This window comes from Prionailurus bengalensis, chromosome B2 (genome assembly GCF_016509475.1).
Source record: "Prionailurus bengalensis isolate Pbe53 chromosome B2, Fcat_Pben_1.1_paternal_pri, whole genome shotgun sequence".
NCBI lineage: Eukaryota > Metazoa > Chordata > Mammalia > Carnivora > Felidae > Prionailurus > Prionailurus bengalensis.
In genome coordinates, this window is record NC_057349.1 from 74,586,491 (window position 1) to 74,613,113 (window position 26,623).

Consider the following 26,623-nt stretch of genomic DNA (forward strand, 5'->3'; position numbering starts at 1 on the left):
AACGATCACGGTTAGGTAACGGCAATGGAAAAGACATTCCAAGGAGTTGGTAGTAAGGTTTAATTTTCCAGCAGCCCTCATGAATTTGTCCCTGAATGTACTATAAAGGTAATGATTAAGCCCCGAGCACTTTACATTAGTGAGACTGAAATTCGGTTCAAGTTTCACTTTAACAGGTAAAAGGTTTCCCTGTTTCTAAATAATAGTTGTGGTAGTGTTTAAGAAAAACAATCAGATCTAGAAACAATCTAGTAAGGTGCATCGTAAACATGATTACAAATGTGTCTGAACCTGTCACATTAGTGGCAGTACTATTATTTTGTAAAAAGTTCTTAAAAATCCAGTTTGTCATGAATATAAAAATTATCTTCAGAAACCTGGTTAGGGTGTTTCTCCAACTCCTCCAGCCAGCTGAAATACTGCCAAGCTGACTGCACGTGCAAGGCTATCCGCATTTTCCTGAAAATGACACAAAAGGAGATTAGAGGAGAAAGATAGCATCTATCAGGTAACTTACAACTCTGAGGGAAGGGAAGAGAACTTTTTGTCTCACTAGCATACTCAGATGAAAATTTTTTTTTTTTTCACCTTTCAGTAACAAATTCCAAGATTCTTAAATAAATGGAAAACTCAAATTCTTCCAAGTCCGGTGAGTTCTTGGTTAATCAAATCAAATTGTAAAATTAGTTATTCCAAAATTCTGAATAAATTCAATAAAACCTAGTCCTTAAAAGTACGGCCACAATTGGCCTAAGTGTAAGTAACCATTAAAGTCCCAGATGGCCTCTCCCCATCCACCAGCAATTTCTATTCACTATATTCTGGGATGGCCTAAGCTTCTGCCAGCTCCCTTATAAGGGCCTCCTTCTGAGTGCCTATTCAACCCACTCTAGACTGCCTTAGCTGTGCAAACACTGATCAAGGGTTTAAGAGTAAAAGAGTGTGTGAAGAGGGCAAAGTTTAAAAAATCAAGACCGTGAAGTCTTGACCCTGTTAGGAAAAGAGCAGAGGCACAGAGCAAGGCTGTTTAAAGGAAATTATTTTGAAAAACAAATCAAAAGTCCAGAGACAAAGATGAATTTCTATCAACCTGGATGATGGTACCAGTTAACTTAGACATGTACCTCAAAGCCTGTTGTTTTCATAAAGCAACAGGATTATGTTTTTAAAGGAGTTTTTAAAAAAAGGATCATCCACTTCAGGCCACAGAAGACTAATGCGTGGCAAAGTATCTACTGATTATTCATGCCATGGTTAGAAATAGGAAGTCTGGAATAAAAAGAAAAATATTTGGGGAAATAAACTAAGTTGGTCTAATTTTGTTCAATGACTGATGAAAGTACTCTTACAGTCTTAATATGAACCTAAAAATCTCCATAAACAATTATCACAGTGAGACTGCAACACTATTGAAATAGTTTTCTTTTCTCTCCTACTGCGACCCCCACTACCCATGGTATCAGACTCTCACTGCATATTTTTTCAATAGAACCATCCCAGCTTACCTGCGAGTCTGCTTCTGCATATACTCGGACTACATCTTCCGTACCAGAAGGCCGGACAAAAGCTCGGGAAAGCTTGTATTTCTTCACCAGGTCATTGATTGCCTCCTGTAGTCCTGGAGGTGTAACTACTTGTCTTTCAGCATCAGTGGTGCTAATAACTTGCCTGTCTGCAACCTATGCACAAGCATTTCACATCTGTTACTATATAAGCCTAACCTGTTCAACAGAATTCCCACCAAAAGACTGTGGCCATTTCAACAGTAACAGACCTACATTTCAGCTTATTGTACCACAGAGTGAAACTACATTAAAATTTTATAATTTTTATTTCTGCCAAAATCAGGATTATTAATTTCAGTTGTAGCTTTAAAGGTTGCCTTTAGCAAAAACAGGCAACATTTCCACAGTCTTACAGTTACCACTACAATAGTGGCCAGGAAGGACTGTATTTTTAAGTCCCTGGTCAAATAACTATTTCTATAAACTGTTGACAAAGCAGCAACCTATTATGTAAGAGGGTCATGATAAAAATCTCCTAAATATGCCAATCAGTAGCCACTTCTGTGACCTCGGGCTATACTACCTCTAATTGTCTTTCACAAATCCTGTTGGTGAGTATGTACACTGGCATAAAGCTGTACAGAAATCAATGAGCATTTATATGAACTGCCTTTAAAAAATTTCTCTCCAATTAAGCCCAAAGATCCTACTTCTCAGCATCTAGCTAGCCCCAGGAAGTTCTGCGTGACCCAAGAATAATTCAAAGGAAATATTTTCACTTGCAGTAATAGGCTAGCAGGATTGCTTCAAAATAACGTGGGGGCTGTGGAGAATGGGGAAGGACAATAGCTGAAATCTGTAGAACACAGCGGTTTCATTTTTTTGTTCTCTCCACATTTATATTTGTTTTAAATTTTCCACAATAAAATCTTTATTATAAAGAACATGTATCACTTTTTTCTTTTCAAGTCGGTAAACTAAATACTTCTCAAACAACTGGTTAAGATTAAGATGTGGGAAAACAGGATATAAGGCATTTTCTATAATATCTACATGTACACGATGAAACATGACACGGAATATTTTTTATATAGAGATTGGAGATAATACATTTTAGTTAATTTTCAGAAAAGAAGTAATTTTATAATATTGCTCAGACCTTAACTTTGAGCTGTCTGTTTGGAAGATCCATATAAAGAGCATCCCACTGTTGTATAGTCAAGTCCTTCAGCGTCAAGATTGCCTCAATCACCAGCATATCAGAAATAGCATCACCAGCTGCCTACAAGACATAATGAAAGAAAGTGTACCCTTGGATATGAATGCTCTTAGAAAACAAATCACAGTATCCTGTGCTTCCTCCCCACCCTCACACAGATTATTAAACTAGAGTGTGTGGAGAAATGAAAGACCACAAAGAGTTATACAAAGAATACTGAAACTAGCTCTTGAGAAACTTGCCTTTACTCTTCCTCCTTATCTATAAAATTAAGACTGGATAACTAGCTCCAAGCCCTTTGTTTCTTCATTTACAAAATGGGAATTATAACAACCCCTCTCCCTGGGTTACTGCAAGGATTCCACTGAGGTATGTTAAGTGCCTTACTACGTGCAAGATACTCAAATACTAGTTCTGTCACTTTCTCCGGTCCTACTCTTTGCTTCCTCTGCCATACTGTATAGACTCCAATCTCACTGATTTGACACATATACATAGACTCAGTAGCAGAGTTTTGAATCTAGATGCGAGCTACTCATTATACTTACAAGTTTTCATCATAAAATACAGGGGTAAGGAAGCACATCAGTGTTCTGTCACTGCATTTCAGTGTCCATCTCAACTGTATATACCACTGTGGCAAGGAAGCTGCCAAGACTTTTCTACTTTTTTATGCAACACACTATTCTGTCTACCTTATGAACAATGGTAAAGTAACCAAGAGCCCGCCACCCCCCAGCTCTGACCTGGTTGAACAAGTCAATAACGTTTTCGAGCATCTTAGCAGCAGCTTTCCTTCTCTCATCTTCTAATTCTTTTGTGAGTTGTCTTATCTTTGTTTCGGCAGCTTTACTAAACAGTACCTGCAAGGAAAGCATAAACACACAATCGTAAAACATTCTCTTCGTGCCCAGTCATCCAAGTTAAACCACTTTTGAAACTCTGAATGAATCTGGAAAAACTGAAGGGAAAAATAATGATAGCCTTAGAATGTATAAAATTGACAAGATCACATCAGAACCCAAAAGATAATAGTTGGGGGGAAAAAAATCCTTCATGGATTAAAGAATTGGTTATCAAAATACAAAGAGCTGATTACAAAGAAAATACCACTCTGACAGAGGCAAATGTACATGATGAGTATATTATGTTTGCCCCTGTGTCAGCTAAATTAGTTCTGTGCAACCAGTTCTTTAAGCCTATCTGCATCCATTTTACTTGAAAGAATACAGAATTCAGCACAACTAGTAGAGTTTTCTTGTAAAAACTTAAAGGATATAAGCTAGATAAAAGAAGAGTTCATTGTACTTATTATGGCAAATAGTACCATGTATATGATATACATCATGTTCCTCAAGATTCCTGTCATTTTAAAATGTTTTGCCCATGAGTTTAGTTACTTCAGAGTGGCTCAATACTATAGTCAGCACTTGATGAAATGACATGTTTGCTGGTAAACTAGACTACACTCTGGTCACCATTTCTGCTGGAACGCAGCCATACACACTCCCTTATCTTACACCAGCAGAGCTGACAGGTGCAACAGAGACCTTAAGAGCCAAAAGTCTAAAATACTATCTGCCCTTTAAAATTATTTATCAACCTCTGCCTTAATTAGATCACTGAAGTTATATTTTAACTGCATTTCCTGAGAAATTATTATTTTTCTTATGATCAAGGCCTCTAGAAGCCAGTTCAGAATTAGTGAAAATAATCTGACCTAGGTAACATCTTTTCTGTTGGCTACCTCCAATCTATTTATGAAATGAGGTGTGGCATAAAAACGTTTAAACAAAAGTCTGAACCTTATGAATATACTAAAAACCACTTAGTACACTTCAAAATGGTGAATTTTAAGGTATGTGAACTATATCTCAAAAAATTCTTTAAATATTCTGCCTACAAAAAGCACCATAAAAATTTTACATGCTTATTGCTACTTACACTCATTTCTAGTCGCTCATAACTTAATTCTCAAGCATTCCAAAACTTTTCAATTTACCACAGCTACTGAACTTTCCTTTCACTACCTATGGCCAGTTCAAAGAAAAGATTTTAAATGATAAACAATCTGCTTGTAAGAAAATTAAGAACTGTTTTTGTTTTTTTTTTAAAGAAACTAAAAATGGGTGCCTGGGTGGCTCAGTTAAGCATCCAACTCCTGATTTTGGCTCAGATCATGATCTCACAGTGCCCCACTTTGTACTTCATGCTGAGCGTGGAGCCTGCTTGGGATTCTGTCTCTCCCTCTACCCCTCCCCTGCTCGTGCTCTCAAAAAAAACAAAAAAAAAAAAAAACCCTGTAGGAACAAACTGTATTATCTGTTTACACTCAAAGATCATAAACAACCTAAAAGAAAACCAGTTTCAACACACATAAGAATATATTAAGTAAACCCAATCTTACTCTACTATCATACTGATCATTTCAACAAAGTGGGAATCGATTATAAGGTATTACTACTCAGAAAATTCCCATCATTAAAAAAAAGTCCAGCTAAAGCTGGTTGTAACTAAGGAGAACTTACTGTGCCATGCCCATTTGCTTCAAAATAAACTCCAATGTCAAACTCTTGAGCCTTGTGATGTAAATGTTTTACACCAGTTTTAGTACAATAGACAGGTACCTATGACACATATTTAAAGAAACACAATAGCAGTTATTCAATGGGCAAATACATATTATATACCTACTCTCCTTAGGATACAACAGGGAACAAGCCGGGAGCCATCTAGTGAGGAAGACACGCAATTAAAATACCAAGTGGTAAGTGTTAGTATGGGAGAGAGAAGGCAACTATAGAAATACACAACCAAGGGGAAAAGCAAGGCGAGAAAGAGGAGCATCCCCGGATAAAAGACTGAAAGACTGTAAGTGGGGGAGTGACATGATCCAATTGTGTAGAAAGCTCCATTAGCTACAATGTGGAGAATGGTTTACAGAGGTCTGCAAGCTTTACTATAAAAGGACATATAATAAATATTTCAAAGTTTACAGCCGTATTTCTTTCACAACTGCTCACTTCTGCCACTAGTGTGAAAGCCATCACAGAAAATACAGAAACAAATAAGCATGGTTGTGTTCCAATAAAACTATTGATAAACATGTGGCAGGCTGGATCTGGTCCACAGGCCAGTTTTTTAACCTGTGGCTTAGAAGGTTAAAAGACATTGGTTAGGAGGTTTCTAGGACTAATCCCATTAAGAAATTAACGATGGTTGAACTAGCAACACTGGGCAGCCTAAGCCTTGGATGGATCTGAGAGAGAAGAGTGGTTAATAAGTCTGATAGTGGCAAATCGCAAAAGAGATCAAGATCAAATAAGATTGGCCATTGATTGGATTTAGAAGACCTCGGGAAAGGTTAGAGCTAAAAATATTTAATTCATCCATAGGAGAATGGGTTGATGAGTAACAGTTTCTGATGTATTTGTTTCTTAAACAGGGTATATATTACCTATAAAAATGTTAACACAGAAAAGAAATACTAAAACGATAACCCAAATACTGAGAATCCCTGATAAATGGTGGGCAACTGGGCACCAATGGAGTTCCTTGAGTGTGTTTACTGCAACTTTATATTTAAATCATGTCGCAAACTAGCAGCTTCCAGATGTGTTTTATTTTGCCTATTTCTTTTAAATTTTTAATCAGCTGTCAAGACTTAAAAAGTAGTAGGAAGGAGAGTCACATAAAAACTTAGATTTTCAGCTTTTCTTGAAGAATCTGACTAAATGTGACAGCAGCTGGCCTGTCTGGGCACACTCTTCATAGTCCTTATGCACCTGCTGTACTTTTTCTCTTCACTTATCCAGATTCTACAAGAATTGGACTTTGCCACCCCTGCTTTAAAAAGAGTGCAAAAGCAACAAAAACTAGTAAAATGCAGGAATTTGAAAAGGAATGCGCAAAAGTTGGAAAATACCCTAGCTAGTGAGAAAGAGTAAAGGCAAACAGACATAATTTTGGCCATGGACGCTCCAACTCTTAGAGCAGGTGATGGGGTACAGAGGATGGTCAATCATCTGGGGGATGTTGGGGGAAAAAATCAGATACAAAACCTCCTCTAACAACCCAGAAAACTTGCCTATAGAAGAGTAAGAAAACAGTTTTGATTACTGAACACACCTCAAGCTAGACTGTGATGCACACCACAAAAAATCTGTTAAGAACTACAGACAGAAATCTCACCCTTTTATAATATAGCTGAAGGTAACTAGTAACAGATTCTATCCCTGAACAAACTTTTCCTGTGATCCCAAAGAGGTCCTATCCTTGCATGTCTGGAAGAGTCCAGTCTCAGCAAGAATCTCCTACCCTCCATAACTGATCGAAGTCCTCACCCCATACCATACCCCAGGTAGTATCTAACCACCCCGGCCTGTCTTCAACAGGAGTCCTGTAATGTATGTTCAGTCGGAATCCTGACTCCTGAAGATTCCTTAGTAATGTTCCATCCACCAACCCCCTCTCCCACTTTTCCTTGTTGTATTAAGAGTAGCCGAGTCTCTCTCCCTGCCTGTGAAATCCCAAAGCAATAGTCCCTATGTCTACCGAATAGGCCTGCTTCTCAAGAAGACTTTACAGGACCACTTATTTTAAATTAACCTGATAATTGTGATGGCAATCGGTGTTTAGTCCTTACCAAAAGAATAATAAATCTTCTCATATCTCGGTAACAAGTAAATATATGTGGCTGATTCCAAGCTGTAACTAACTTAAACTCTCAGGAGCCTGGGAGACAGGATGCTATTTTCCCTGGAAGTTTACATTTCAGTGAGAGGATTCTAGACCCTTAGGGAAAACACTCAACTATAAAATTTGCTTAGCCTTTTAAAACATTTACATTCATAAGAAAAGGGGTGGGGGTGGGGAGTCTCTTTCCCTTTTTGCACCAGGGACAATTTTTTCCCATATCTTAATATCTTACCCTTAAATGGACAACAGCTCAGCTTCATGTACTGTGACCTGTTCACTTGTATAACCGCATTGTTTTCCTCACAGAAATATCTTAAGATAGAATTATTAAGAAGCTACCAGAAAATGGAAATGGTTCAGTACCTTCATAACTTCTTCAAGATACCGTGTTGAACTTCCATTTGCATACGCAGTTTGTACAACACCAATATTCAAACTTTCTCCAATCTAGATAAAAACAATAATTGCCTTGCCATCAAAAGTAAAAACACTAACTACAAAAGCAAACATATAATGAGAGTTCTAAAGGATGCCAAAATTACCAGTTTATGCAATAAATGCCTAAAATGAAAATTTACATGTATGCCAGAAAAAAAAGCTAAAATACTTTTGAGCGTTATTTAAATTCTACAAGGATTCCTTCCAAAAGAAGCTTGTGATTTCCTGACCTCTCTAGTATTTTAAATAAAAGTAGTTATTGAACTCTTTTAAAGTATAGCTTTTTCCACATTATAATAACTACTTCCCATTACATGCTATACTAAAAGCTGGCCTAAGGTTTCCAAAAGAGCAAAGGAGAATAAACCGCTCTCGCATTACTAACCACATTATAACATAGTAAATACATCTCTCAGAGGATGCAATCTTCTGTTTAAAGCTTTGGGAGTGATGATGGAACGCTCACTAAAGCGTCAGTTGTGAAGACACCAAAATCTTCATAAAGCTTCGAATCATAAAACTCTGCCAGTATAAGGAAGAAAAGAGCGCTACTTTCAGGTTTGAAAACCCGTGCCCCATGGTGAAATGACTAAAATTACCATGTGTCGTCTTGTATTTTCTGGCCACAGATGTAAGGAACTTTGTATAAATTGTGCCTTTAAGACATGTTAGTCACCAGTGAGTCTTGTTTTAAAGAGCAGTCAATCATCCCACCATACCTCCAACAAGAGCTCTTTAAGGAAACTGCTAATCAGTGTTGCTATCTTGTCTCCATCTATGAGATGAAAGTGACCATCTACATCGAGGTAGTGATAAACGATTCTGTCTGCATCTCCATCAAAGGAACAGCATCTTTCATTAGACTTCATTTCCATTCCTAGCACACAGAATTTTAAAATGCATTTCAGTCACAGAAATAGGGATAAAACTCAATATAAAAAGTTTTTTCTCTTACATTAATTACAAGGGAAAAATATTTCACTAAAGTATGATCACAACTGGCCTTACGTGTTCCACATATCACTTTTCAAGAGGTACTTAAAATTATCCTTCCAAATAAAAACCAATGTCTTAATTTTTAAATAGTATACAGGTTTACTGGCAGTTTTTACAGGGTAAATTCTTTCACAGCTAACTGGAAAAGGAGAATTCTATGCTGAAACTTGATATAATATTAAAATAAAACTCCAGAGGCACCTGGGTGGCTCAGTCAGTTAAGCATCTGACTTCAGCTCAGGCCAAGATCTCACAGTCTGTGAGTTCGAGCCCCGCCTCAGGCACTGTGCTGACAGCTCAGAGCCTGGATTCTGCTTTCAATTCTGTTATCTCCCTCTCTCTACCCCTCCCCTGCTTGCACTCTCGCTCTCAAAAATAAAGATTTAAAAAATATGAAATAAAGTAAAATTCCGTTTTATAAACAGTTGGTTTGGTAAGACAAGTTCCCATAGTTTGGTGAAAGCTACAGACTATTTGTGAATGCAATTTACCTAGTACTGTGATGCCCTTTAGATATAAAAAATAATCAACGGATGAGTTATGTGCTTCAACTCTGGTAGAAGTGATTTTTATTTGTTCACACCATCAGTAACAAGAAACATTGGTAAGTTAGAGGGAAGAATTGTAACCTGTGAGAGATACATGGTCAGTGTAATTTGCATAGGGTTATTAAAACCTCAGCAACTGTCACATCAAACTTAGAAGATTTTGCTGCTCCTTAACCATGAGAGCAGCAGGTGGACAAATCCAACATGAGGCTTTCATGAGGAATATGAATATAAGGTTGACTACAAGGCATAACACACGCTTCAGGAAAAGTGAGGGCCTACTGTTTTGTTCTTTCTGTAGCCCCGTGATGCGGGGCCGCCAAGCACAACGGTCAAGAAAGAATTCTTAAGGCATTTTACGGTGCAAAAAGGTGATTTTCTTATAGCAGGGGACAGGACCCACAGGCAGAAAGAGCTGTGCTCGGACCGTGAGAAGTGACTGATTATATACTTTTAAGGTTGGGGGGGGATAGAGATAAGTTTCTAAGGCATTTCTATATGCCAAAAGCGAGGTTGACAGAGATCTGGCTATTGTCAAGATAAGGTTGCTTTTAGTCTCTAATAAAACATCAACATTAAGGCAGCCATAAGTCCCTTGAGGTATGTCACACTCTGTACGTCTCAGGTTTTTATCAGTGCACTGCAAGCTGTAAGATTTACTTTCAGCTACATTTCTCTTGCCTTTGTTCTCACCACCCGTGCTTAGAGCAAGGGAGAGAAGAGCTCAGTATTTAGATGGATGGACAGATGCAGGACCTAGAACCAAACTGTCAATTCAACAAAAACAAGCAATTCAACAAAAAGGAGTTCAAACTAGCTGACGAACTAAAAATGTAAATGTGTACTACAGTGGGGCAGAATAACGTAAAGGAGAGAGGCAACTGGATGAGGTCTGTGGAGTTCTGAAGAATAAGTTGGCAGGAGCCGCTCTATTGCAGCCAATTATTGCCACATGAGAATGGACATTTTCTGACATCGGTAAAGAGAAGCCAGCGTTTCTAATATTTAAGTAAAATCATGAAATGTTTAAATGGCGACAAGTAATGCAATACACACACATACAGCAGACCAAACAAAACACATCCGTAAGCCAAGTGTGGCCCACCCGCTAACAATTCAGGATTTACAACACAGCTAAACATAGACCACCTCTTAGTACAACTACAGTCTTCCTCCTAATATACCAACTGGAGAAAACAGATTTTGCAGACAGTTATAATTAAGCCAAGTTGCATTCCCTTTCCATAGTGTGTCTAACTCAGGTAAGGTGAAAAATGCTACTCACTATTGCTATCCTTTAGATCAAGGATTCTCAAAGTGTGGTCCCCAGACCAGCAACATTAACAAAGGCTGGGTGCTTGACAGAAAGACAAATTTTTTTCCTACCCAAATTCTACCCAGACCTACAGAATCAGAAACTCTAGAGTAGAGCCCAGGAATCTGTGTGCTAACAAGCCCTCCAGATGATTCTCACGCATACTGAAGTTTGAGAACTACTGCTTTAAAACACCAATTCCTGATTTTGCTTCCCCCCCACCCCTCCCCCAGACATTGCCTACACTGTAGGAGTCGTGTAACTCATAGGCAAAGGGCATAGACCATGTTTCGAATGGCACAGACAGTAAGAAAAGTGTCCAGATGTCTAAAGCGGTGTGCCAGGACGAGCAGCATGACTCAACTCACTTGGCCACCTCTGTCTCTTAAGTAAGACTGGTTTCAAAGAACTCTAAAAACACATTTTCTACATACCCTGTGGAGGTTTCTGATGACTTTTCACAAAGTCAGCCCCACATAAATGATTGAGTTTCCCTTTGGTGCCGTCATTGAAGAGCTGAACTGACAGCCCCTGGGAAACGTAGTGTTCCATTTCTTTCAGCTTCAGGGCCCCTATGCCATTTGCACAGTCAACCTTAAGTGATCTATATTCATCTTCGCTGCACAAAGTCTTAAAAGGAAAAGACATAAGGAAGAAAAATTTCAAGTTACAAAAAAGCGAAACATATAGCACATATAGGTATATGTAAACATCTTCTATTATTTCAGTTCACTCGTCTATTTTACCCTGGGAAACAAAAGGGTATACATATTCAGATGAAAATTGCAGAAAACCAAAGTGAAATTTAAAGGCCTTTAAAACTTTTTGGAAACTGACACTAGAACAGTTTCACTGACTGAATACCTTATGGAAATGGAGCTTTACTAGAATTTAGCCTCAATTAAGCAGGGACCCTTCAAAATAATACTACAGCCTATATTACATGACAGGCATTCAAATGTGGGAATGAGTATACAGATGGATGAGCAGAATGATGCCTGCCATTCCCTTCACAGCACATAACACCACTGGGCATGTATGGGTTTTTGTGTCAGTCTCCTCTCTGGCCCACCCTCACTTCAGAATAAAAATTCTTTAAGAACAAAGGCTCTGTTTTGGTTAACAACATATATTCAATATTTGTTGATTAAATTATACCCCGCAAACCCAATCGAGGTTTAAGCAGCTAATCTACACAGGAGAAAAATCTTTCTCAACGGCAGACACCTCAAGTATGATGCCAATAGCATCTAACATTAACCTTAAGAGCAAATTCATCTGAATAAATATTTCTGTAACCTTAAGAACCCCACCAGGTTTTCCCCCACCGTGATCTCAGAATGTACTACGTGTACTACGTGCCTCGCCAAGTAAATACCAATAGACAGCAGGACACAAGGGCCAAGCCTTGTGAGCCCTAGAAAAGAAAAGGAAATACACTGCATTTTTGGAAAAAGGAGGAGTGATGAGCTATCTACTTAAGATAAATTGTTGAATTGATCTTATTTTATTCATTTACTTAAACTCTAACCATGTTCACGAGATTTTTACCTGTTTGGTAAGTTCCATAAAGGCCTTAGAGAGTTTCTGGTAGTAACCTTCTAGGGTTGCCTCTCCATATTGGCCACTGGTATTTCGACAGTATACCATGTAGTGCAGCTGGGGCGTTGTTACCAAGCCGTAATCTGTCATAGAAATACAAAAAGCAATTCACCACATTTCTTAATAAAGAAAAAAATGTTTAAATGGATTCATACCATATGAATTTGAGAGCAACAAATCTTCAAAATAAAAACAACTCAGAGGACACAAAAACACTTTCAAACCATCCAGAAATATGCATAAATATATCCACTGAAGTTATTACAACTGCCTGTCACATTATGATACTGTGATTTATAAGAAACAGGGGTGCCTGGGTGGTTCAGATCGTTGAGCACCTGACTCTTGATTTCAGCTCAGGTCATGATCTCATGGTTTCTGTGATCGAGTGGGGCTCCACACCGACAGCCAGAGCCTGGTTGGGAAGCTGTCTCTCCCTCTTTCTCTCTGGCCCTCCCCACACACCTCCCTCCCTCTAAACACACACACACACACACACACACACACACGCACACGCACACGCACACACACACGTGTGTGTGCGTGTGTGTGGGCTCTCTCTGTCTCAAAAATAAATAAACTTAAAAAAAAATTGGAGATTTGGTCTCTGTCTCCATTCTAAGCAGGGCTTCTAAACCCATGGACTTCCTAAGTGAAGAGAGTAGAAATTGTCTTTTGTTATGCTAATGAGACAAGGAAGGCTCCAAGGGAACCCAAAGATGGGGCTGGCTGCCAGGGGAACCAACCATGTGATTAGAGAGCTGGAACTTTCAGACCTCTCCCATATTCCTGGTCCCCCTTGTCAATCCAGGCAGAGCAGAAAAGAGGGGCTAGACTGCATTCAAATATCAACAGTCAATCCCTTAACTGATTGTGCCCACGTAATGAAGCCTCCATTAAAAACCCAAAAGGACAAGCTTTTGGGTTGGTGAAACATGTGGAGACTGGGGAGAGTGGTTGGCCAGAGCATGGAAGTTCCGTGCCCCTTCCCACATACCTTGCCGTATCTCATCCATCTGGCTGTTCCTGAGTTATATCCTTTATAAGAAACCAGTAATCTGGTAAGTAAAATTTTTCTCTTGAGTTCTGTGAGCACTCTAGCAAATTAATAAAACAAAGGAGGGGGTTGTCAGAAGCCTACGTGACTGGCATCTAAAGAGTGGGCATGGGGAGTCATGTGGCACTGTATCCTTAACCTGTGGGATCTGACCCTACTTCTAAGTAGATAATGTCAGAGAATTAAATTGGTTGTTTGGTAATGCGGGGGGGAACCCCACACATTGGGCACATACTGAATTCTAAAAGAAATATGAATGACTACTATTAATAAAAAAAATCATTTAATATGGACAGGTAACAAAAATGGAATATAGAAAAATAATAATTGAGTTCTAGTTCGAATAATACTGCAAACTATGTAATTCAGATGAACCCTCCCAAAAACCACCAAAAATGCCAGATAAAAGAAAAATCTTTTAAAAAGCATTGCTGTGCCAATGAGTTAAAGCAGAAATTAGGCCAAAATCTCTATGAAGGGAAGAACTCCAAGATTTGAACTATGGGAAGTCAGTTTTGCTTTAAGGTCATTCCTCTAAACCAGAAATTAACTTACTGCTTCCACTACAAACAAGTCCATGTTGACCTAAGATAAGAAGGACACCGGGTGCCTGGGTGGCTCAGTTGACTGAATGTCAGACTTCAGCTCAGGTCATGATCTCACGGTTTGAGAGTTCGAGCCCCACATCGGGCTCTGTGCTGACAGCTCAGAGCCTAGAGCCTGCTTTGGATTCTGTGTCTCCTCCTCTCTCTGCCCCTCCCCTGCTCATGCTCTGTCTCTGTCTCTCAATAATAATTAAAGGTTTAAAAAAAGAAAAAAAAAGAAAAAAAAAAGGAAGGACACCCAGTAGAAGGCCAGGCCCTCATGAAGTTGAAGCCTCAAAGGACTACTCTTCAGAACAAGGGTGAGTCCAAAGTGAATCAGCCCCAAGTACCCACTCCCAGAAGAGTGGTCTTGACACCAAGCAGAGCAGGAAATAACCCATCCCTGAAGAGCTGTCACCAGAAGCACAGGCCTCCCACAGGTTTCCAGCCCCAATTCACGTAACCACAGAGGTCCAGAGGAACTCTGTCATCAAAGAACCTTGTCATCCACCAGCCAAGTCGCACCCCCAGGCACCCAGCAAAGGCAATAACTAAACTCTGCCAGAGAAATATGCCTTCACCATACACCTCAAAAATGTCCCACAGATAATTTTCCAAGAAAAACAAACAGCTTATAGTCAAAAATAGCTAAACACACAAGAAAAGTATCAAGAACAAGAAACAGAAAAAATAACAGAGATGGATCAGTATCCAGTGAATATTCTGTAACTAAATCCAACACAGATCTTCAAAGTCAAGCACAAAGTTTAGACTAGAGGCAAAAGATCATTTAAAAATTACTGAACCCTGCAGTTCTACAATGGAAATGGTATTTCATGAAGGCACCCATGGCTCTAACATAAGGATCAGGTGGAAAGAGGTGGAGGAGCTCAAAAAAGTGGATCAGCGCTTAACCTAGCTTAACAGAGGGGTATAAGGAGAGGAAAACGATTATTTCAAAAGACTTACCAAAAGATGGAACAAAAGGATTTCGTGACCAATATCAAAACGACCAAATAAACATTTAACAAATGACTATTATATACAGTTAATCAAGAAACAATGACTCTTATGTAGTTACTCTTCTAGTCTACTGATCAACCCAGAAACCTACAAGCCATTCTTCACAGCTCTAGCTCATTATGTATCATAAAATCCTTTGAAGTCAATACTAACTTCAAATTTCTCCACTTCTCTCGCAATCATCCCTCTTACATGAACTACAGTAGTCTCTTTTTCTTTCTTACAACCTTCCTGTCTCTCTGTACATAAAAGCCAGAATGACTGACTTAAAATGGAAACGTGATCATATTCCTATGCACAAAATCCTTCAATGGAGTTCCAGTGCATTTGGAATAAAACCCAAATCTTTACCGCAACCTACACGACTTGAAAGGATAGGGCCCCTGCTTCCCTCCTCAACCTTATCTTCTACCAGCTTCCCCCGTTCTCTCTAAGCAGCAGCTACATTAACCTTTCACTAAGCTGAAGACAGAAATGAGGGAAAGGTAAAAAAAAAGAAAAATTTTTTTAATTACTCTCAAATTTTTCTAGACGAAAACATTAGAAAAGTGTTATATAGCTAGAATGACAGTGCTGAAAAAGCGAACCATTCCGAGAATGGTACACACAATAGTTTCAGGCAGGATGAATCTGGGGTAAGGGCAGACCACTGCAGACCTGAGACTGTCAGGGCTCATGGAACCCACTTAGAGAGATACAACCAACATTTTTGTGTTTTTTTTTTTTAAATAAAACAGATGAATGCATGTCATGAAGTATAGGTATTATTTATTGATGCTTTTGTGTCACTTATACACACAAGTACCTATGCACACATCGTGATGCAAAATGGGGTTCTGACAATAAGCTGATTGGCATGAAACAGACTACTGGAGAATTGTACATAGCACACAATCAAAAATGTTTGAACTAACAAGTGAAGAATTAAGCTTCACACAGCTGGAGCTATGGCAGTAAAGATGATCATTCAGCAAGCAGAATGAAAGAAATATGCAATGCCCAAATTGAGAGAAAGGGCCCAAATGGAAGACCAATAAGGGGCAGTGGCCAAGGAAGTAGAAGCTTAAAGAAAGAAAGGAGGAGGTCACAGTGTGGAGAGCTATCAAGACAGCAACTAAAAGAAAAACTTCAAAATATAAATTCTGGAAATAATTTTTAGGTCACAGATCCCTTTGAGCATCTATCTGACAAGAACAAAGAATCCTCTACCTAAAAAAGTGCACGTACAGGTAACACTCTGCACACTATAGCAAGAACACTCTGTCACCAGATCCCTGCAGCTTAACCAAACACTTCCCAGGAAACCCTGGGCCCCAGGCTAAGAATCCCACTTTATAATTTTTTTTTTTAATATTTATTTTTGAGAGAAAGAGAGAGCGAGCAAGTGGGGGAGGGGCAGAGGGACAGGGAGACACAGAATCCGAAGCAGGCTCCAGGCTCTGAGCTGCCAGCACAGAGGCCGACGAGGGGCTCAAACCCACGAACCGCATCATCTGAACCAAAGTCAGATGCCCAACCGACTGAGCCACCCAGGCATTCCAAGAATTCCCACTTTTTAACAGCCACTGAATCTGGCAATTAGAATTCAGATGAGTGTTGAGAAAGACATTTCACTGAAGGGGCCAGGATGGAGACTTTGCCTGCGGTGGGATAAGTAATGACTAGAAAAGCAGAGAAGTAAGCCAAGGGAAACTCTTGGAATTACTCTGAAGAAATGGGCACACAGGGGCTGGAAAGGAGGTTGAAAAGGTCAAGAGAAGATATTTTTAAATAAGAAAGTAGGGAGACACTAGGGAAATTCACCTCCAAGCACAATGGAGTCACTGCAAGGGGCATGCATGGTAGATGATGTCAGAAGAGGATTCAAGCCTCCATTGTACTGCATGTAATTCTATAGGAAAAACTACCTGTCAAAACTTAAATCATGATAAGTAGGCCAAAGCGACTTTGCATCATGATTTGATATGTAACAGCTAATTCCACATGTGATCGGCTATTAGAGAATACTGACAGAAGCTCCCCAGAATGAACATCTTTAAGTAACTTCAAAGGTTTTCATACCAGAAAATTTACTAAAGTAAAGGAAGTTAAGATCAGTATTTCTTACATATAATCTCCTATAGGTAAACCAAAATATGCACACCAAGAAAAAAAATTATTGAATTTTCTAAATTTAAAAAACTAGTATTTAACACCTAGGAGTTCATTTTTCAAAACCTTTTTTTTATCCACATTTTCAAACTTTTCTAAAATGTTACTACTTTTACAACTTTTTAACACTTTTTTTTTTAAGATTAACTTAATTCACAGCTCAAGATAGCTACATACCATGAAATTGACCTTCTAAAACAGTTATACCATCTATTACAGACTGTGAGAGTTTCTCGCTGGTGGGCCTAGAAAAGAAAAGGAAGAAAATAACACATCCCATTCTGAAACCAAGAGTTGCTAAATTCTGAAAGCAAATACAGAAATTATGTGCTACATATTTCAGAATAATAAGAAACCTGTCAAGTCTGAAAACACTGGAAAGAGGATATAGGCAAAGTATAAGCATTTTCCAGCAGTCTTTCACAATATATTTCTCAGAAAGAGTTTGGTTTTTAAACAAATTTAGAAAACAGATATAAAAATACACTGATTACACCATCCCCAAATACGTGGTCAAGTTTGACTGCAACAACATGTACATAACTTAGGCACAGTAGTAATAAATACTGAATGCAAACAGTGTGCATTATGCAGTACAGGGGAGTAAACCACCAAGGATATGCAACCTGTTTTTCATTTGGAAAAATCGGAACAAATTATCAATCTGAAAATAAGTATATAACTGCCTTGTAGAAAATAATGTTATACATCATGTAAACTAGTTAATTGGTAAGAGGCAATTACATGGGGGAAGGCTTTCCTGGGGCATAATTATTTGTTTCAGAACATAAATCAGTAGGCTATTTCTGATACCTATAAATCCACAATCAATGGTATTTGGAAGTCTCGCTGGTAACACATTAAGGATAAAACACCATTCTAAGCCATGAGGACACTGCCTGAAAATTTCCTTTAGAAAGAATCTCTGGCAAAACAAGATCTTATATAAAAGAGAATGCTTCTGTTTCAAAGTACACTTTTAATCTAACATTTTACAAAAATATGTTTTTGTAAAGGACAGCAAAAGCTGCCAAATATGACAAATAGTCCCCTCTTGTCCATGGTTTCGCTTGCCATGGTTTCAGTTATCTGGGGTCAACTGCAGTCCAGAAGCAGATGACCCTCCTTCTAACATATCATCAGGTCAACAGTAGCCTAACACTATGCCACAGGGCCTACATGATTCACCTCACATCCTCTCTCACATGGGCATTTTATCATCACATAGCATCACAAGAAAGAAAAGAGTACAGTACACTAACATGTTTTGACAGAGAGACTACATCCACATAACTTTTATTACAGTATGTTGCTGTAACTATTCTACTTTATTATTCATTTTGATCTCCTACTGCGTTTAACTTATAAATTCATCTTTATCATAATTATGGATGTACAGGGAAAAACATGGTATATATAGAATTTGGTACTATCCATGGTTTCAGGCATCCACTGGAGGTCCTGGAATGTATCCCTTGCAGATGGGGGATTGGGGGATACTGTATGCAGAAATAAATTGTTAATGTTTCCAGTGAACTCCAACATGCAAAAATGATATAAATATATGAACCAACAATTACGTAGATTATAAGGTAAATCTCTAAAAATATTATTATAATGTGTTCTTACTCTACAGGAGAAAATAAACCTATAGAAATAAAGGGGCGGGAGGCATTTGTTAAGTACTTCTCTCGTGTCAGGAAATAGGTATTTTGTATACATTATGTCATGTAATTCTCACAAAAATCCTGTGTTAGGCTTTATCATCAACATTTTATAGACGGGCACATGGAAGCTGCAAAAGGTTAAATAACCTATTCAATTATATAGTGTCAGAATTGGGGTTCAGACTCCAAAACCCAAGATGCACAGAGAGACTTAGCTCCTACATCCTACTAAAAAAAGGCCAGGTAGGTGGAGGAGCCTCTTAGGGCAGTTCCACTTTACTTCCTTCTTTCAGTTTATCATGGGCACTAACATTAATGTAATCACTTATGTGGAGTCCCCAAAGCTGCTTTCACCAGTAACTCTGATGGTCACCTGGTATCTCTACCAATCACTATGAAGGCATCTTGTTGCAGATTCACAGCTGCTTTCACACTGATGTCCATCAACACTCTCGGCATATCTTGTTCCTCAGCATTTGCCAAACAGGTAGCATGTTCCTCCCAGGATGGTGCCAACATTTCACCCAAAGGATCAACCAATTTTACCCCATTGTCTTCCTTAAAAGAAAAACAAACAATAAGCCATCTGCGAGCATTCACAAGGGTGAGTTGAGGAAGTAAACTCAAGCTGTTTTCCCCTAAAAAGACACTGATGGCTGAGCGACTTCACCAGTGACCAGTACAGAATACCAGGCACTGGACTAAGTATTTTATAATACTTATAATAATAATAATCCTATTATTATTCCAGTCTTACTTTGAGAAGATGGATTCAAATCAAGAAATCTGCTTATGTTCATATAGCTAATAAGTGTCAGTGCTATTAAAATACCAAGTCCGTATTAGTTTTAAGCCCACAGCCACTATGCTACACTAGCTTTTTTAAAAGACTGTCATCTGTGCATTCACCATCAATTACATGACCATGGTGCAAATGGAGCAGAATGAGGGCAGTGAGAGCTCCTCCCCACTATGACTGTACTCTAAGAACACACTGGCCAATATGTCAACCGGTGGGTAACAGAAGCTGAAAACAGACTCCCCATTCCATTCTGCTCAAATTTCTGGGAAGAAATAAACTGTAGTTCAGAATGATTGTCAACTGAAGGAGACAACTCAGTATTAAGAAGTACTTCTGGAAGTAGCAATAAATATAGGCTTCAGCCCGTAAGTCAATCAATTATGGTGATTTAGACATTCAGACATGCATTTCTAGTGATCCACGTTTACAAGTTGAACAAGCAGTGTCCTCCTGTGTGGAGGGAAGAGGAGGTTATAATCCTTCACAGACCTCCTTAAACTTGGTGCAAATTTATCTACAAAGGCAAAAATCTCAGGCCCTTGCCACCAAACAGAAGCATATTATTCAAACCATGTATTAGTGGGCTATGGGCAATACAGAAGAGTTAGACTATGTCAAAAGGAATACTTTGAGAAAAAAATTTAATTGTCGTAACCCTACACCCATTAGACCTCATCAATAACCTGCCCAAAGCTCACTTTTGTATCTGGAGCCACCCGTTTGGCTGTTCATTCAGAACAGGAAGCTATTCCCTAACTACAGAAAACCAGTCTTAAATATGTTCAAGACATTCTGAATGAATCTTTTCAAATGTCTGCCCTTCCCCGTCTTGCCTCCAATCTCTCTACTCTCTACTACATTAACAGAAGTAACACTTTTTGTTACTGATACTGTCTCAATACAACTAACTTGGAAGAACATTCTGTTATTTCTCTGATATGAACACAGTCCAAGAAATGAGTCTCATTTAATTCTCTCTACACCCTCTATGGAGTCATGAGCTAAATGACCACTCATTAAGAAAAAGCCATTTCAAACCCAAAGGCACATAAGGAGCACAAACATTCCTAGAATTAATTTGTACTTTTGGTCAAACTGCTCAGACACTAAGATGTGTACTTGTAAATAAAGATTTGCTTTATCGGAGCACGAAAAGCATTACCTCAGGATTATGTGATGCTGTTACCATGACTCCTATTGTAGATTTTGTCTGTTTTGACCTCAGGACAGCTAATAATCCCATGCGAAACATGACATGATCGAGATGTTCTGCTTTCGTTCGAAAGCCAGCAGTCCCATATTGAAGAATGAGTCCACTGGGCTTGGGATGTAATGCGGAGTATTCTGTAATAGCATCTAAATCCATGTCTACAAAATTAAGGAATATTTTTCAGGCACGAGAAATGTTACAAGGACCATTTGCTTTAAAAGCTGCCACCATAAACTAAGAGGTCTGCCTCATTCTGAATGCCCACAAAGAAGGTTTGAGAAAGAATGGCAGAATAAGTCCTGGTGATAGGCATTACCTAGAAGATCCTCCCCAAATTGTATCGTCCACTCGAGGGCAGATAGCAGCAGACTGTCCCTCCAACTCCTCTCTCGTTTTGTCGCCAGGACTATTCCTGGACCCAGGGAGAATTTTAAATGGTCCACTCTCAACTAAAATGAAGATTCCACACATAGATTCATAGAATTCTACAAGTTCAAAGATTATCTCATTTCATAAACGGAGAAACTTAAGTCTGGACCTCAGTTAAATAACATAAATACACAAGGGTAGCTGGTGACAGACTGAGGCCTAAGGTCACAATGTCAAATGGACTGGGACTACGTATCCAAAATATCTGGAAAATCTGTGTGGTTCTTTTGTTATTCCTCCCACACCAGAGACATATTCCCAAAGGAAAAGCAAAGGGCAACAGCTTCCTCTCCAAAACTGCCCAGACCTCCTAATAAACCTTGCAGTGGATTTTTCTATTTTCATTAACAGAGGACCAGGACACCCTTCTAAATTAAGCTCTGACAGTAGCAACATCTTCTTTCTCCCTTTAATTTTAAACAGTGGCCCTGAGCCCACTAGCACTTCCTTCTCTGGGATACTACAGTTTTAAGTGAAACTTGGGGTTTCCAACCTCAGCTGTATATACTATTCACTTCCCCAGTCAGTCCCATTTCCAATTAGCCCAGAGATGAACAGCAGTCCTGTCTCATTTGCTTTACTGTCCTTCGATGCTTCAATGAACAAAAGTTAAAGAAAATGGTAGAAAATTTTTGCTTTTGTCCAACTGGAACAAGCTGGTATTCAGCAAGCTAATTTAGTTTGGTCCAAAGTGATCAAATCTCTTGTACAAGCAAGAATATATTTTGTTAAAAACTGACCATTCGGTAGTATATCATGATTATTCATAAGGGCGTAAACCAGTCCTGTTAAATCCAGAAAGTCTTTTTTTTTTTTCAAAAAAAATTTTTTTTAAACGTTTATTTATTTTTGAGACAGAGACAGACAGAGCATGAACGGGGGAGGGGCAGAGAGAGAGGGAGACACAGAATCGGAAACAGGCTCCAGGCTCCGAGCTGTCAGCACAGAGCCTGACGCGGGGCTTGAACTCACGAACAACGAGATCATGACCTGAGCCGAAGTCGGACGCTTAACCGACCAAGCCACCCAGGCGCCCCCAGAAAGTCTTTTAAAAAGAAAAAAGATCAAATGCTTCCACCCTTCAATGCGTTTTCGGTCCTAAAACTACGTTCAACGAGGGTGCGAACGCTTTTTTTTTTTTTTTTCAGTATATGAAGTTTATTGTCAAATTGGTTTCCATACAACGCCCAGTGCTCATCCCAAAAGGTGCCCTCCTCAATACCCACCACCCACCCTCCCCTCCCTCCCACCCCCCATCAACCCTCAGTTTGTTCTCAGCTTTTAAGAGTCTCTTATGCTTTGGCTCTCTTCCACTCTAACCTCTTTTTTTTGAAAGTACTTACAGGTCCAAACGGCGACCACTCTAAAAAAGTTGCGCGCATCCCCCTTCCCTTCATTCAATTATCAACCCCTGGTTTGTTCCGCTTTCCTCCCAGCCCCCAAGTCGCCGCACTTTTTCCGGCTCTCAACCCCGAGTTTCACCCTCCCCCCCCCCCCCCCCGCCACGCCTCACCGCCCCCCAGGCCTCTGGACCAGAATGCCCAGGGGCACGAGACCCTCCGGGCGCTCTGGAGGCGCCTGGGCGGGTGTGTCCTGCGCACGGTCCGTGGGTCAACCCGCTAGCTGGCCCACTAGACCGTCGGCAGGCCGAGCCCCTACGGACTGGAAAGTCCCCTTCTCGCCGCCAAGCCTAAGGGCCCCCGCTCACCTCTGGCTGGAGACTCCTCCTCACCGCCACCTAACCAAGCCGCTCCCCAGCCGTGGCGCCTCCAACCTAACTGAAGCTCTCGGAACCCGCAGACGTGGCCCTGCGTGACTTCCGTCCCACCGCCACGCCCCCCAGCCAATCACGGCGGGGGAGGGGCCGCTGGACCCGCCTCTCCTCCTCGCTGGTAGTGCGCAGCTCGCGCCTGCGGAACTGCGGATCCCGGTTCTGAGAGGGCTTGGGTCTGTTTCCATTGAATGACCGGGAAGGGTGAGGCCCCCGCGGTGGCCCGAGGGTTGGGGCCGAGGGTCGTAGGCCACCAGAGTACTGCGACAGTCCCCGCCTCCAAATTTGGGTTTCGGGGTGGCATTCCTGCGTTCCTGGGAAGCCAGGGTCCCTAGTGGTCCCAGATGGGGGTACCAACCCCGATTGGGGGCCTCTGACAAGGTGGCCTCGGCCATAAGCCCTTTTCCCGCATCCCCTCCTCTATTCTCGGGGTTCATCTCCCCAGCCTTTGACTCTGGGAGCCTCCTCGAGTCGCTCCCCCCACCACCCCCGCCACCATCTACCCGCACCAGCTCGCACTAAACACCATCTTATGTATGTACCTGTAAGACTCCCCCTAAGCCTAGGCCCCTCGGGGCAGAGGCCAGGTGGGTCCAAATCGTCCGGAGCGATCTGGGCCGCCCGGGGCTGGTGTGGCTCCCCGAAGAGCCTTAAAGGCCCGCTAGGGAGGGGTTCTTGGCGCTGGGGCCGAGGGGCGGCACCTAGCGTTTAGGGGCCACGGGGCCCCCAAGACCTCGGAGCCAAGGGAGTTGACCACAGCCCCGCCAGCACTGCCGGCCTCCCTGGCCACAGCGCCCAGCTCCGCCTGAGCCTGAGACCTGGGTGGGATTCGGAAACTGGGTTCCTTGCCTTAACCAGAATTCAGGCTTGCAGAGCATCTGCAGGTGTTGTTTGCCAACCACCTGCAACGGAATAATTTGGAACACTTGTTGAAAGTCCAGATTCCCGGATCTGGATCGGAAGCGGGGGTGGGGGTGGGTGGGTAACGGACTGGGAATCTGAATTTTAACGAAGTCTCTGGAGGGATGTCGTGCATACTAGATTTGGGGGTCAGGAGATAAAGCGAAGAAAGAGTGTAAGTGTCCCGGTTTGTGCCCCTAGCTGTCGGTGCACAACGTTCCTGCAAAACCGCTTCCAGGGAAAGGGACCTTCCGGAAATTTCTTTGGACGCCGCTGAAATTAAGAAACCTAGTGCCCCTGGGCTTTTCCGGTTTTCCTGGCAGGTGGATTTGGAGGCAACATGTCCGCTTCAATGAAAGAATGCCTGCAGCTTCAGCTGCTAGAGATGGAAATGCTGTTCTCTATGTTTCCTAACCAAGGAGAAGTAAAACTCGAAGATGTAAATGTCCTGACGAATATAAAGAGATATTTGGAAGGAAAAAGGGAGGCGCTGCCACCCAAAATCGAATTTGTGATTACACTCCAGATTGAGGAGCCCAAGGTAGGTACCCTGAGTTGCTTTTATTGTTGCTGGGTGCCCAGCTTTTATTGCAAACACTTGGAAGGAGAGCTTTCTGTCCAGGAAACAAATAGAGAATATTCCAGATTCTTATTTCCTTTACTTGTTTGAAAGTGAAATATGTAAAATATGGGATGCACTGTAAATTGTCTTCAATAAATATCTTGGATTTTACATAAATGCACACACTTTTAAACAAATATATCTAGTGTTTTTATTTAAAACATCTGCAGTCTCATACTACCATCATTATTTTGTTCACTCGACCAGTTTTTTACCAACCCAACTATTGTAGTATGTACTGTCTTGTAGACGTATCATGATTTTGATAAATCTAAATCTTACCTTTAGCAAATCTGGCTTGTAAGGAGTGGATGAATGTTTATTTGGTGACACCATAGCACAGAAAGCAAATACCAGATAGGAAATCTAAATACTAAAAATGAGTTTACCTTCATCTTCTGATCCATTGTCTCCAGTAACATTAGCATAGCGTAGATAACAAGTGGACTAGGCTTTTAAGAACCCCTCTTCTAGCGATTTTCTGTACATCCTTCAGCTCTCATTTCCTCAGACAAGATCTCCTGGTTCCTCAGACTGAATTCTGTCTCCCTCGTTACACATTTCAGCAGATCCTGCACTTTTCCATGCTTCACATTACCATTGGAATTAAATACTTGTTCTGTGTACTTACTAGTTTAATGTCTGTCTCTTTCACTAGGCTCTACTTTTCACAAAGAGCAGAAGTTGTGTCTAGCTCCCTGACACATGGCGAGTGTTCAGTAAATACTGGAATGAATGGATGCTTACATGGAAGGAATAGTGTATATAAAGTACTCGGTAGAGTCTCTGGCACATAGCTGACATTTAACAGTAGCAATAACTATTACATTTATCAAAATCATGCAGTTGCCACTGATAAACCAGCTTAGGTGATTTTACGGTACTTAAATCTATTTGATTTTCATTTTAAGGTGAAAATTGATTTGCAAGTAACCATGCCTCACAGCTACCCCTATGTAGCATTGCAGCTGTTTGGACGGTCTCCTGAGCTTGACAGACAACAGCAACTACTTCTCAACAAAGGTCTCACTTCTTACATAGGGACTTTTGATCCAGGCGAGCTCTGTGTATGTGCAGCAATCCAGTGGTTACAGGACAACAGTGCCTCCTATTTTCTGAACAGAAAGCTCGTTTATGAACCGTCTACACAAGCAAAGCCAGTCAAGAACACATTCCTCCGGATGTGGATCTACAGCCACCACATATATCAGCAGGACCTAAGAAAAAAGATTTTGGATGTTGGGAAAAGGTTAGATGTGACTGGGTTTTGCATGACAGGAAAGCCGGGTATAATCTGTGTGGAGGGCTTCAAGGAGCACTGTGAGGAATTCTGGCACACAATTAGGTATCCCAACTGGAAACACATTTCTTGTAAGCATGCTGAAAGTGTGGAAACGGAAGGAAATGGAGAGGATCTGCGCCTTTTCCATTCTTTTGAAGAATTACTCCTGGAGGCCCATGGTGACTATGGATTAAGGAATGACTATCACATGAATCTGGGCCAATTCTTAGAATTTCTGAAAAAACACAAAAGTGAGCATGTTTTCCAGATATTATTTGGTATTGAAAGTAAAAGTTCAGACTCCTAGGAAGCCATTAAGTGGCCTATGGGTGTAATTTCATCACTTAAGTCGGTATTTTCTGTTAATAAGACCAAAATAAAAGGGCCAGTGGCTGTTTAGTATCATCTGTGAGACACCTAGCTCCAGACTTTTTACCTGGTAATGAGACACAAAGGCCTTTTACCTTTTCACAGTGCAATTGTGATGTTATCTCTATGTTCTTATGTTAACTGAAAACTATTTAACTGCAAGTTAATAAAAACACTTTAACCAATGAAGCTGATGATTAAAGAGGAGACCAAAGCCCATAATTAGTATCACTAGTCATGTTACAGCTCTGAACCCATAAATAACATTTTTGTCTTTCATGATACCAGCACACAATGACATACCACATTTTCTTTTCTTATTGGAAGAGTGAATTCTAAGGTTCAAAGCGAGAACAAAGGGCACATGTTTACTACATTTCTTACTTTAAGTTAAACTGCCTATTTGTAGTTTTTTCTTTTAGCAGAACTAGGTCC

The 26,623-nt window shown here is 40.4% G+C and overlaps 2 protein-coding genes across 6 annotated transcripts; one reads left to right on the top strand and one right to left on the bottom strand.

Annotated features, from left to right (window-relative positions):
• Positions 1-46: 46 nt before the first annotated feature.
• Positions 47-23,060, bottom strand: PGM3 (phosphoglucomutase 3). Of its 3 annotated transcripts, XM_043592999.1 has the most exons (13): positions 22,953-23,060; positions 20,768-20,973; positions 19,177-19,361; positions 17,314-17,381; positions 12,271-12,404; positions 11,154-11,349; positions 8,580-8,737; positions 7,786-7,869; positions 5,253-5,351; positions 3,471-3,587; positions 2,665-2,787; positions 1,506-1,679; positions 47-459 (listed from the first exon to the last, which is right to left on the bottom strand). In XM_043592999.1, exons 2-13 carry the CDS (start codon positions 20,969-20,971, stop codon positions 382-384), a joined length of 1,620 nt encoding a protein of 539 aa, XP_043448934.1. In that variant the 5' UTR covers positions 20,972-20,973; positions 22,953-23,060; the 3' UTR covers positions 47-381. The 3 variants fall into 3 exon arrangements, with proteins under 3 accessions (XP_043448934.1, XP_043448932.1, XP_043448933.1); XM_043592997.1 differs by lacking the exon at positions 47-459 and having other exon boundaries at positions 471-1,679; XM_043592998.1 differs by lacking the exons at positions 47-459; positions 22,953-23,060 and adding an exon at positions 22,588-22,610 and having other exon boundaries at positions 471-1,679.
• A 30-nt stretch (positions 23,061-23,090) lies between these two features.
• On the top strand, positions 23,091-26,377 carry RWDD2A (RWD domain containing 2A). 3 transcript variants are annotated; one of them, XM_043593008.1, is made up of 3 exons: positions 23,091-23,191; positions 24,117-24,456; positions 25,449-26,377. In XM_043593008.1, exons 2-3 carry the CDS (start codon positions 24,256-24,258, stop codon positions 26,124-26,126), a joined length of 879 nt encoding a protein of 292 aa, XP_043448943.1. In that variant the 5' UTR covers positions 23,091-23,191; positions 24,117-24,255; the 3' UTR covers positions 26,127-26,377. The 3 variants fall into 3 exon arrangements, with proteins under 3 accessions (XP_043448943.1, XP_043448946.1, XP_043448942.1); XM_043593011.1 differs by having other exon boundaries at positions 23,107-23,219; XM_043593007.1 differs by lacking the exon at positions 23,091-23,191 and adding an exon at positions 23,296-23,602.
• The last annotated feature ends 246 nt before the right edge of the window (positions 26,378-26,623 follow it).